The sequence below is a fragment of the Drosophila subobscura genome, chromosome U (genome assembly GCF_008121235.1).
Source record: "Drosophila subobscura isolate 14011-0131.10 chromosome U, UCBerk_Dsub_1.0, whole genome shotgun sequence".
Lineage (NCBI taxonomy): Eukaryota > Metazoa > Arthropoda > Insecta > Diptera > Drosophilidae > Drosophila > Drosophila subobscura.
Genome location: NC_048534.1, coordinates 6,091,765 through 6,105,470, shown reverse-complemented (window position 1 = coordinate 6,105,470; position 13,706 = coordinate 6,091,765). Strand labels below are relative to the sequence as shown.

General features: G+C 41.6%; 1 protein-coding gene across 4 annotated transcripts in view; it reads left to right on the top strand.

The window, feature by feature from the left end:
- The first annotated feature begins 1,026 nt into the window (after positions 1 to 1,026).
- The window catches only part of LOC117900976, a 41,820-nt gene continuing 29,140 nt past the window's right edge, over positions 1,027 to 13,706 (top strand). For 3 of the 4 annotated variants that reach the window (XM_034811564.1, XM_034811566.1, XM_034811565.1), the window contains exons 1-2: positions 1,027 to 1,525; positions 10,183 to 10,491. In XM_034811564.1, coding sequence (XP_034667455.1) covers positions 1,085 to 1,525; positions 10,183 to 10,491 — 750 coding nt within the window. In that variant the 5' untranslated portion in view covers positions 1,027 to 1,084. The remainder of the gene's footprint in view (positions 1,526 to 10,182; positions 10,492 to 13,706) is intronic. The other variant, XM_034811567.1, reaches the window with a different exon arrangement.

The window sequence follows — 13,706 nt, the reverse complement described above, 5'->3', positions numbered from 1 at the left end:
ATTAAAGAATTAATTAATTTGTCAACAGCGGAAATATCAAAACAAATATCAAAACGTGTCTCGCATGCCGTAGATGCAAAAATAAATTACAAAATAAACCCAACGTCAATTCAGCTTTCAGTCAGCCAATAAACAGCTTCGCAAAAGTGCCCCCAAGAATTGGCACTGCGATTGCCAGATAGTTTTGTATCTTGCATTTTGCAGCGTGTGTTTTGTGTGCTGTGTGTTTTTGTTGTTTTTAGTATTGTGCGAAAGTAAAAACTACCTGCGAAACAGACCTCAAACCCGAAAAAAAACAAAAAAAAAAACACCACAAAGAAAACCAGTTTTGTGAAAATATTAAGAGACTGTGTTTGGGTTCGTTCAGTTTTGGTTGTTGTTGTAGTTGTTGCTGCTGCAGTTCCCCGAGCATTGGCCATTTCTTGGTTTGGGGCATTTGGTCTTTGGTTGGCTCTCTGCTGTTGAAAGAAAAAACTGAATTTGTGACTTCCATTTGGCGTCTGGCTGCTAGAGATAGTGCGAGAGATCATAAATATTGGTAGAGAATGGACCAAAGAAAAAAGTAGAAATAAACGAAAGATGTCAAAGGTGGCGTAGAAAAAGGATTGAAAGTGGAACAAGGTGGTAATTTACCACCAACAATTGTGGATGGATTGAGAAGAAGGGACTTGCTGGAGGCGAATGATATTTACTCAAAATGATATCTAAAATTGGATTTTTAATTTATATCTGTAGAATTATTTTAAGGCCACAGATAAGTTATAATTTTCGAGATTCTAAATAGCAGAATATTTGTTCAAGAGAAATTCTTTGTTATATATTTATTAAATGCAAAACAATTTCCGGCAGACCCTTTACGAGTCACATTCTCCACTAAAACTCATAAAATAAACCTAAAACTAGCCAAAGTCCCACTAAAACTAAACATAAATCGAACTTTTCGTATCTCAATACACAGTTTGATTAAAATACATACAAAAAAAAAGTGCAACAAAAAATATAAGAAAATACATTTTTTCTACCCAAAAGAAAAAACAAAAATCAGAAAACCTTCAAGCATCATTTCCACAAAAACAAAAAGAAGATGCTGATGCACCACACAACATCCACAACGTCCACGGCGACGATGACCAACTCCTCGTCATCGGCCACGCCCACACCAGGGTCGACCTCCTCCAACAACAGTGCCACACTCGAGACGATGCACCACCAGCAGCAGCAACAGCAGCAGCAGCTGCAGCATCAACTGCAGCAGTTGCACACGAATGCTGCAAACAATTCGCGTCCACCCTCGCGTGCCCCTTCGATTCTCGATAGCCCCACGCTGGCGCGTGTGGAGCGTGCACGTCTCCGGCTCGAGCAGCAGGAGCGTGAGCGAGAGCGAGAGCGTAGCAGCCAGAGGGGAGGCGACATCAATGGTGGAGGAGTTGGAGTCGGTGGCGGTGGCAGCAGCACAGGAACGGGCAGCACGGCAACGACAATGAATCGTGAGGATAGCCTGGAGCGGAGCATATTGGATCCCAAGGTGAGGCAACGATCTGTTCTTTCTTCCTTCTTTTGCTTTGTAGATAAATTACAATTAAGATTGCTAGCTGTAAGAAGAAACACAGTATCTGTGGGGCAGACCATTGGAAACCTAGCTAATCTTAGTCTCCTTTTTCTTGGAAGATTTCGCAATCGAAATTGAATTTAGGGTGGGAGAGGCCTTTAACAGGGGGAATCAACAAAATTAGGCATGAAAATTCGACTTGAATTTCTTTTTATAAAAAAAGTATAACTGATGATTGGATCATTGCTTAAAGACAAATTGTATTCCAAATAAACTGAAACCTCCAAACCAAAACACCAAAAATCAGTTATTAAATTACCTTTTGCTTTCCGTTTTGAGCCTCCTTTCCTTCATTTTTGGCCATAATCAGAACAAATGTCTTGCAAATTAGTGAAAGCCTTGGCCCTGCGACTAAGTAGCGTAGGGATAGCAAATTTCCTAACCCAAATAAGCCCTAGACATACACACAGGAGCCACCTCTTGACGGGGAGACATTTCACTAATGGTTCAGCCACAGCTACAGGCCTCTGTGCTCTCAGGCAATAGGTGGGACTGTCCGTCCGTTCGTTCGTCCGATTAGAGGGCTACTTTGAGCATATTTCCGTGTCCCTCCCCCAGCTACTGCTACGCGTCTTTGTTGGTGTCGTCTACGACCTTCTTTTAGCATTATATGTAAATGCTTTTTATTCTGTTATATTATTTGGTTAACGCTCTTATCTGTTTTTTTTTTGACTGTGAATTGTGTGGCCATCAGCTGGCCAGAAGCCCAAAGCCTCTTTATTTGTTTAAAGCTTAGGCAAAAAGAGTGTAACCTGTGTAACCAGTGGAGCGTCTCTCTCTATGTGTCTGTTGGGGTTTTGCATTCATGAAAAAGGGACAGAGCTTCCCTACTGTCAGGTAGCATTAGAACCAAAATCCAGAAGTTGCTCAGGTAACAGACCGAGGCCTTCCCATGTTAGACCTTCTCATGGCTCAATGAGAACATAAACTCAGATAATGAATTGCGAAATCTATTAGGCAGACGACAGACAATAACAACGATACAACATAGACATAGGATTTTGTGTTGCTCTTATCTATGAAGGGTTTTTACCACGTAAAACAAGTGTACACATGATTGAAATTATTATATCTTGAAGGGTTTATCTTTGAATGGTTATGCCAGCGGCTAAAGAAGTTCCCAAATTTCAACAATTTCTTACACAGATTTTCCTTTGAATAACTTCTGCTTGTCCCCCAGGCAGTTCCTCCTTCTGCCCCTAGCACTTGCCTTAGTTTTTCCATCACATCATCAATTCTGTTTTTGGCCAAAAGCCAAACCAGTTCAGAGACTGATTACCTGATAGATGCAGTGCTTTGGAGGCAGTTTCCCTGCGCTCTTAGCCATCCCAGCGCCTCCTTATAGACGTAACAAATTGTACGTAAGAGTTCTGAGACCAAATTGCCTGCATAATTCCCACATACAGCCTGCTCAGCCCCTCTCCCACCCCTTTCTGTGCCTCTTTCCTGTCGGTGTTGGCCTCCTTTTTCTAGCTGTCGCCCAAAGGGAAACTGCAGCCAAAATATTTGCGCAGGATGTTTTTGCCATCAATAAACTTGGAGTTTGGGAAGAGCTCTCCTAAATCTTGCAGAAGATTTTCGGGGCAAGAAAACCAGTAGAAAAATGGCAACACTTTTGGGGGTTTTCTTTTGGCGTAACGAAGTGCATTGAACTCCAGCGAATCACATCAAAAGGGGCTCAAAAGTGAGTTCCAAGAGTCAGAGTCAGCCAGAGTCAGCGGCAGAGCGTCATAATTAGTCACACTTAAAAAGGCAATGGCCCAAAGAGTCTTGCTGTGGCCCGTTAGTTGGCCAAATGCGAAATATGAGGCAAGGCAAAGAAGAAGGCAAAAATAAAATACAAAAAGAGCCGAAGAGACACGGCGGTAACCAGAGACACGACACAAGAGTAGCTGCGATGAGTAGGAAGCGCCATGGCTCCACAAATGGGGAAAGCAAACAGACGAAGGGGCAAACAGAAAGAGGCAGGAAGGGAGGGTAAAGAAAAGTTGCTAAGGTACGTGCCCGCAAGCAGACAGTCGGACTATGAGGTACAATGTTTGACCCAAAGCAAAGCCAAAGGGAGGAGAAAGACCAGCGCCATGTCCATCCTCTGGCGTTGCTTCGTTGCACTTGGATGCAGGTTGCAGTGTTGCACGTTGCATCGACAGAAAGGGCCATCCGCTGTAGCATTTGGAGCAGAAAGATGGGGTTCCACTTGGCGTAAAAGAAAACCCCTTGTTGGAAAAAGGAAAACCCCGAGGAGAGCAGAGGGAAATCTGACATATCTTTTATCATTTTCCTCGGACATGGCATGGCACCCCATAAACAATTTCCATAAATTGCTGAAGTACGTTGCACACATTTCAATGTCAATTTATTTGCGGCACTCGCAATTCAATTTAACGGCTCGCTCGAATTCCACGAAGGCGAAATATTGTACCAGTACAAAAACACACAAATTAAATGAAAAATACATATGGCCAAGTTTTTTTTGTTTTGTATGACTTTTTTTTGTTCGTTTTGCATGGATGAATGCCCAGCAGCAGCGGTGGGGCAGAAGGGGAACTTAGAAAATGGTCAGAAATTGGACCGAGTGTTGCCAGAGTTCGAATGAGTTTTTGGATGAGTTGTGCGGTGGCAGTGCGGTTAATGGATGAGTCAGTGGAGGGACTGTGAGGGAAGAGGGAGAGGAGTGCTCTTTGGATTCTTTAGAATTATTTTGTAGTTGTTTCAAAGGGGAAAGTCCCTATAGATATTACTCAGGCAATCAATAGATATCAAATCATTCAGCAAGAAGGGAAGACTTGCTTAAGGAAATCAAGAATAATATTTACTTGCTTTTAAATTGTTTTCACTGTCTCAGACACCGGAAAGGTGCGAGTGTCGGCTGCGCACAAATATATAAAGTGTCAGGAACACAAAATAAAAATATTATATGGATTAGGGTCTATTTTAAACAATTTAAGACCCATTAAATATATCATTCTACAAATCAAAGTAACCCAAAAACCTCTGTCAAAAACGCGTATTGATCCCTCTTCTCCACCTTTATTTCACTCCCCAATTAGCCTCATAAATTAGCCCATAAATAGAATAAATAGCCAACACTATTCAGCCAAAAATAAACACCACGAAAACCTGGTAACCGATAAAGAAGGAATTGAATTTCCAAGGGTGGGAGGGTTGGTGTTACGCCAGCCCAGTAATTTGAGTCTCGTTTTTTTTTGGGCGGAATTGCCTGCTCGCACGCAGAAGACCCGAAAAAAAAAAAGAAAGAAAATCGTGGAATAAATCGAGAGACAAGTGTGCGACGCGACGGGCACACACACGATTTTTGGGGGAAAATAGAGCAAACCCCCCGCTACCCCGGCACCATACTATAGAAAAACTAAAAGTAAACTAAACACAGACGAAGAGACACAAAATGAAGGGGAAAAATAAAAGCAAACGAAACAGACAAAAGCAAAAGATGCAAAGACTACACGCAAGAAATGCGTAAAAATAAAAATGAGCCAAAAACAAAAACAGAGAAAATCATTTCTCCAAAAACCACCCAGCTACACACGCCTACATTCCGCCATCCACCTCCCATAACAACCCCTCCTTTGGCTCATTTTCATTCATAAAAGAAGCGGGGCAAAACTTTAGCGGGAAATATGCTCCACAATAAAATATACAAATAAATGGCTGGGCTTAATGCAAATAAAAGGGAATGTGGCGGCAGTAGGCGCAGTCTTTGAGAGAATCCAGCCCCCTTCCCCCTGCTCCTCCTCTTCAAAGCAGGTCGAAGGTCGAGGAGGAAGTAGTGGGGTTACGCGAGGGAATTTTCCCAACAACAGCAAATGGCACACAGAAGTGCAATTTTTGTTTCGAGGGATCTCGAACAAAGGGAAGGGACACAGGGAATCAAATCACAAATGCAAAAAGGAAATGCCAATGGAAAAATGTGTGTGTGTGTGTTTGCCAGAAAAAAGAACAGCGTGGTGGGGAGAGCAGAGTGTGGGTGTGGAGGGTGAGGTAATGGGTGGCGCCTGCCTTAAAGCTAATTTGTGGGGTTTCTCTTTTTCCGACTGAAAATTGCATTTCATATTTTGTTTTGGGTTTTTCTCTTATTTTTTTGGCTGATAGATAGGATTTTTAAGATAGAATGATCTCTAGATATTTAAATTACGACTAGTCTGGATGAGAATCAACTGTAATAGGGAGTATGCTTTGTGGATACACTTCTGTTGTAGTTTTAGAGAATTTTTCCTACTCGCAACCCTTCCAAAATGTATCAAAATAGAAGCTAGATCTGAAATAATATTTTTACATTTGAGCCACCAATGTAGCACTTTCTTTCTTGTCTCCTTTAACTTAATTTTCCTGTAAAGATTATGTTTACCTTCGACTTTTAGGCCAAGTCTTTTCTTCATTCCACATGATCTTCCATTGGCCTTTGGTCGGGTGCTCTTTTTGATGTTCTTGCGGCTGCTGTTTGCATCTCAATTTTCTTCTGTACAGTTTAAAGCGATGTTGAACAGTGTAAAGTGATATTTATCACAATTAAGCGGCTGCACAGTGACCCACTAAAGTCAACAGAAACCGCCACACCCCACCAGGCAAAAGCCGCCAGCCGGCCACCAGCCTTCACAGCTGCAGTTGCTCTTCGCTCATTTCATTAAGTACTGCACGGAGAGGGAGGTGGCAAGAATAGGGGCAGGGTTATGCATGTGGGGGTGCTGCGTAACGTAGGAAAATATGGAAAGTGTTAAAGGTCACAGAAGATCCCAGCAGCAGTAGAGAGTGAGATGATCTCAAGCCAAATGCTTCAATTTGTTTGCCAGAAAGTGAAATATTTATTACACACTGCAAAAGCATCTATAAAGAAACATATGGTGCACATTTACCCATTAAAGTGCCTCTAAAAGATCGCTTTTTTTATAAATTTCCAAACCAAAACAAGACAAAATTAAACAACTTAAATTGAAATATTTGGGAAATGTGTTAAAGAATAGCTAAACGTGGCATGAAAAATAGCCCAATGCTTTCTCTAATAAAAGACATACAAAGAAAACCAATTTTAAAATCCTGCTTAGTGCCAGATTCGTCTGTAATTTTGTCTGAAAAATTAATCTTCAACATATGCTTCGTCCATTTTTCTTGTACCACTTTTCCAGTCAACAAATTTGAATGCAACTTTCCACTAGAATTTCTCAGAATATAATCAACATTCGACAGACAGTTACTGCTATAAATATTTGTAGCTCTTCAAGTTAACTTTCCCAGCTTTTCCGCAGCTTCCTCATTTTCCGCGACTGCAAGATTTCTGGGCAATGTTTTTGTTTTTCTGTGGAATTTAGCGTAGGGAGGAGGGTAGGGAGATAAAAAATGTTTCTTAAGAAAAATCTCTTCAAAACAATGCAAACAATTTGCATATTACATCAACATGTTGCATGCCACACAGTCAAGATTGTAGTTTGTTGCTGCAGTTGCAGTTGCAGCTTGCAGTTTGCTGTTGCATATGCAATTGAGTTAAGCGCACACTCTCCCCGCTCCACCACTTTGCACTCCACTTGGAGTTAAACGAGGCATGCCACCAGAAGAGGCAGATGCAGTCGAACGATGCACACAGTGCTGCTGTCGCTCTTGTTGCTGCTGCTGTGGCATGTTGCATGCGTGAGCAAGGCAGGCATTTGTTTCCCAAACAGCAACGTGGGGAGTGCTGGTCGGTTGCATGCACCGCCTCTTGCCTCATTTAAGGTTCTTGCAGTGCAGAAATCATCTTTAATATTGGGTCGCATCTGTGGTTCTGTCCTTGGGTTCAAGCCTCCTTCGGTAGTTGCAACTTGCAGCACATTTATTCATATTTATTCAGACTTATTCATGGCTGCGGCTGCCTCCTACCTCTTGCCTCTTGCTCTCTATAATTTCTTTATAATTGCCATTTCCCGTTTTAATGAATTGTTTATACGCTGAAAAGAGAGTCACAGAGGGGAAGGCCATGCAGGGGCCATTCATGGGGGTCATGGCAACAGCGGAACAACAATACAAACACATGCCCCATGGCCCACAAACTAAAACTGAAACCCAAAATACACACACAGATACGGTACAGCACACGAGTAGATACAGATACGTGGGGTACATGGATACTTGGATACCATTCTACATGGTTTTTGGAGGGGCCACAATTGCTGACTGCCCTGCCAGCTTGACCATTTTCATTGCTTCCGTTCCTCCAGCGCGCTGCAGCGGTTGTACTCTTTTTTAGCAGAGAGTTGTGCTGCCATGAAGAGAGGTTTGTGAGATGATAAGTTTCAGAAATATTTAACTGTATTTCTTGTTTCCATTCCCCAATTTCAATGAATTGCGGATTGTAATTCAACCCAATTTATGCTCTATTTCATAGCTCTCCATATATATGTATGACAAATCTGCAAAATATTCCAATAATTTCTTGGCGGTTCCTATGGCCCACACTCTCAACCCTTTCATATGTTAGCGTATCTCCAACTTCGGCTTCCACAGCCCCATTATTTTTCGACTTGTTCCTGCCTGCACTTTACTCTTTTCTTTTCTGTCTTTTTTTGGGAGGGTTGTTGCTGCCTCGTTGCTGCAACTGTGTGGCATGACAAACGGAAATTGTTTTCATTTGATTAGGGGGCGCACCACACTGCGCGTTGCGTGTGTGTGCCACAAAAGAGTAAGAGGAGGGGGCAGGCAGGCAGCCAGGCAGCGAGGGTTGTATCCATATGATGGAGGATATGCCCCATAGAAGAACACCAGCCGCAAGGGCACGAACCTCTTAATGCATTTGAGCGACCGCATTGGGGACTTGCCCCCTCCATGCCATCACATAAATTGAGTTGATAAAAAGATAGTAATGATGATGATGATGGGGATAGGCCATGGGGTTGGATATGATTAAGGGGCTTTGCTAGGGGGCCATGGAAGGTGTGTGTGTTTGTCCACAGCCTTGTGGCTTAATGGTTTTTATGAGGTTTTAATGGGCTAAAGGAGTGGCTGCAACGTTGCACTGGAAAGAGATGAGTAATGGAAGGGGAGAGAGTAATGCATTCCTGCAAATCCCTAAATCTATTCTAAGCGATTCTTCATTCATTTATCTGCCCAAGACATCCTCAGATAACTCTGCTTCCTGACTCATGACTAACATGCATTCATGAATAAATCCTCTCAAACCCTATAAATAGTACGCCTACCTCAACAGCCAGTAGCCGCCCTCTCATAAATTTTCATGAGAATATGATTTCGTTTTTAAGTTATTTTGCCGTTTGATTTTGCTGGCGAATCAAATTAGTCAGCCTTGCTATCGCCTATCGCTACAAATTGTTAATAATTATTAAGAAATCTTATCAAAAACGCCAATGCAGTCGTCTGCTAGTTGGAACAACAGTTTCTTTCGGTTTATTTTCTTATCTAGGAATTTCTTTAAAACACAGCGCCGTGGCGGCGGCAGTGCTGGCCAGAATTGTTGACATCATACCCTGTAATAAGCGTAGTGGGGGCAGCAGTCACAGCCACAGGCACAAGGCAAATAAAATTAAAATGGTAAACGCGTGTGGCTGCCATGGTATGACATCATTGTTTTTGGAAGGGAGAGTGTGTGCAGTGGATAACTTTTCGAGAGAGAGGAGGGTAGGGAAGCGAACCCAAGTGCTGAGTGGGTGCTAAGTGCGTGCGGCGTTTTGTATGGATTTCTAGAGCCCATAGACACCCCTCACAGAAAGCAGCAGAAATTATGACGGGGGAGACATCCATCTTTTAGTCACTCTGGAAAATCTGTTGTGTTAGGAAAACAAATGAGGGAAACGTAAAATTCTGAAGAAGTCTTGGGTATATATTTAAATAATAAAGTATTTATTAAAGCTTTAGATGTACATACATACATATGTATGTATGTATACAAAATTATTCGAAATGTTCTAGAGATCATTTCGGTTTTAATTTTTTTTTTTTAAGATCTTTCTTGTTTTAACATACGAAAATTATTTGATGCAATGAAAAATAATCTTCTAGGGATATGCCTGTAAACTTCTCGAACTAACCCCATTTTAAATCCAATGATTTATATAATTTAAAACCTAGAAACCCACAACAGACATACATATGTTCTATTAATAATGATAGCAAGCCAGCAATAAATACCCCTTTAAAATATTATTACCACAACAAAACCACATAAATCCTATATTTCTACTATGATTTGAATACCTACAATTTATTCAAATATAACACAAATCTTAACTTAAAATATATTTTTGTCCCAAATCAAAAATTACCCAGATAAATTATACTACATTTTATTTTTTCAATCAAAATTGGCTAGCAACAAAAGATATAATTGACTATAAAATTCCATTTATTTCTGTTTTTCTCGTACCACCCCCTACTCCAACCCACGACACAACCTCCGCAAACAAAAATATACTGAAATATACTCAATTCCTGCCCCTTATTTTCTACCTTTTTCCACTCCACAAACAAAAACCACAACTACAAAAAACTACATACCCGGCCCCCACCCGAATGGTAAAACAAATGAAAACCTCCCATGAAAATCGGGAAAAAACATCGAAAAAACAATTTAGAAAGAGACGGCGCCCTGGCATCAGATGTGGACGCATATGAAACGCCTATCGCACGCCTCAAAAGTCAATTCGACAAGCAGCCTGACGGCGCAGAAAACCGATGTGGGCGGAGGATCCCCGCATCCTCATCCGCGTTCACATCCACATCCTAATATGACGCCCACAGGCGGCGGCACAACAACAACGACGACGACGATGACGGGTGGTGTTGGTGCGACAATGCCTGGGAAATGCATTTTATTCCCGGACAGGACATCCTCCCTGAAAAGCTCAATGTATACGCAACAGGTGTACTTCAGGCCCGATATGGTAGGAATATAAAAAATCATCTACTATATAGCAATAGATCTTAGATATTGGCATGGTTTTGGAATCTTTGAATTTGAATTTGAATTTGGTTTTGTGGCTCTCGAACTGTAGCAATAGCCTGAACATTTGCTTGGATTTTTGCTCTTTCTTTTCTTTTTGTATGGCACCTTCCACTTAAATTCCCTTGTAAAATCTATTTTAAGCTCCTCATTAATGTTAATTATTGGTCATATTTTTTGGTTAATGGTTTTATGGTTTTTATTGGTTTTTTTATTATACAATATTTAAGAGTTTCTTTTTCCACTTCATTTTTTGCCTGACTTTATGTGCAACCCCAAGAAGCTCCACGGCAAAGTTCAGCGTTGCATTAAATGCACCCGAAATATCTTATGAATGCAATAATCATAATCATAATAATAATAATCTTCATAAACCAACGACATGGCAAATGGCAGGCAATTGCCTTTTTTTTACCAAGGCAACCGCCCCAACAAAACTCTTGTTCGCAGCGCAAGTGCAGCGCACACAAAAATCATAGAACCATAACTTGCAGCAGGGTGAAGCATGCAAAAGCATGAAGCTTTATGGTGAGGGTTTAGCCGAGCACTACGAGTGTACATGGCAGTAAATGTACACAAACGAAGTACAGTGGAGACATGCTATAGAAAACTAAAGTCTAGATTTTTCCAAAATATTCGGGGAATGTAAATAGAAGAACGAAAGGCTTTAAAAATCGATTTAGCCAGTTGGAAAAAATTCTTCTATCGAAACACATTCACAGAAGATTTTCCACAATTATCTATAAAATCATATGATCATCAATAAATCATCAAATATCCATCAAAATCATTAACCTATAGAAAAAGAGGAAACCGATTGTTACAGAATATTCGGAAATTGAAAAAAGTAAAAATAAAGGAGATTAAAATTTTAACAGATCAAGTTAACAAGTTGAGTCTCTACTGTTATTTTTGTCATACACTTATTTCATTCAACCACCCATAGCCATAACCATGGCTCCCCCTAGCAAAAACAACAGCAGTTCTCCCCACTTTAAACATTAGTTTTCTATAGTTTAACCCCCACTTTAAATGCATATAAAATATATATAACCAGTCCCCACAAAAAGGGTGACCGAAGCCACAACAAAATCAATTTTTGTTTGACATTTTGCATGGCATTTGATGGATAAAAACCTTAGCACAATATTTACCAGGCGATTACTTACAGCAGAAAAACCAGAGGGGAAGAGATGGAGGGAACTAAATATTTAATGCCAGCTACGTGAGGCTGTCATAAATTGCAAGATAAATCAGCATCAGGGTCAGGAGTAGTATCTTTGCCCAGTAGATGGTAGAGTGGAGTGTAAGACAAAAATTAGGAGGAGTGTAAAACGTGTAAAGTAAAGTGAACTGGAGGTGTGTTTGTGTCTGCCAAAGGTCGCTATATGCAAATGGTGCATTTTAGTAACGTTTATGTTTCATTGTGTCAAAAGCTGACATTTCAGTTGAATCTGTATCTAAAAACAGAGACAGAGGAGGAGCAGCGCTGTACCGGCAAACAATGGAAGAACCGGCTAAAAGTTGAATTAAAGCCGGCAGACAGAAAAACAGAAACCTGTACAACCCCTGGATGTTTTTATACCCGGTACTCGAAGAGTAAATAGGGTATATTGTATTTGTGCACATAACGGTTGTATGTAACGCACAGAAGGAAACGTTTCCGACCCCATAAAGTATATATATTCTTGATCAGCATCAATAGCCGAGTCGATTGAGCCATGTCTGTCTGTCCGTCTGTCCGTCTGTCCGTCTGTCCGTCTGTCCGTCCGTCCGTCTTGTTTGTCGGCTAGTTCTCAGAGACTATAAGAGCTAGAGCCACCAAATTTTGGCACCAGACTGCTGTATGCTCACACTGAAACCAGTGTATTTCAAAATGAGCCCCGCCCCTTCCGCCCCCGCAAAGGGCAAAACCTCCCAAATCTACAATTTTGAAGATAACAGAAAACTAAAAACGCCATTCCGTAGGGAATGACCTTATCTATCAGATCACCAAATTGGAATCCGATTGGATCATTATTATAGCCACAATGAAGAAATTAATTTGCAGTAGCCAAACCCACCCCGTCCCGCAGCATTCACACTCTGCTTCGCGCTGTTTATGGCCTGGCCCCTGACACGTCACTGCCTCTGCCTCTGCCGCTGCCTCTGCCGCTTCCTCTGCCGCTGACTCTGCAGTGTGTGTCTATAGGGGAGGGTGGCGAGCTAAAGGAGCGTGTTGGCGTGAGTAGTGTTGTTGATGTAGATGACAGATGAAGAAAAAATGTAAAATTGGACAAATAACCGCTAAAGTGCAGATGTAGTACTGAGTGCCGGGTATAAAAGTTGTGACGCGTAAGAAGCGTCTCACACGTCCCTTCTCGTTTTTCTGTATTTTCTGTGCCTTGCTGTGTTGTGTTTTTCAATATCAAGACACATTCGAAGCTTCATTAACATAATTGATGCGCCATTGAATGGACTATGGGCCGCTGCGCTGCCGATCTGCCGCGGTGAGTCTTCGAGCGAACGATCGCCCCATTATATTGTCTTCATGGCTCGTCGGGGCAGGGGCACACAGCCAGAGCGAATCGTTGGACAGGTTTTCCTACTCCCGAGCCCATGCGCAACGATCTTGAACCGGTTTACAGTTTTTCAGTCTGTTACAAGCGGCACAACAGTCCAGCTTCAGCTCCAACTCCAACTTCAGACCAGCTCCAGCTTCATCTTCGACTCCACAGCGAGCCTCCTCTCTCTCTCTCTCTCCCTCTCTCTCTGTCCAATTCTGTCTGTGTCGATCAGCTCTGTAATTTTCAATTTCATTTTGAAAGAACAGCCTCTCCTCTCCGCTCCTCCTTCCACTGATTGATGGACTGAGTGCCCCTGCCTAATGGGGCTGTCCAAAATGTTAAAATTGCAAATAGGAAAATGCAGGAAAAAGTGTGCGGAAAATGCTTACAAAAAAGTTATCAAGCGGTTTGAGAGAGCGCTGTTTTGTGGCTGTGTTTATCTAAGTGGAAAATTATTGTACGATTGATAATGTGGGCGTGGCAATGGACAATTGAAATGAAAAAGAGGCGCTACAACTGGGTCATTTGCATGGGTAATATTTGTACAAATTAGACTTATATATACATATAATATAAAAAGTGTAATTAGAAGACGTTTTAGTGGAATAAG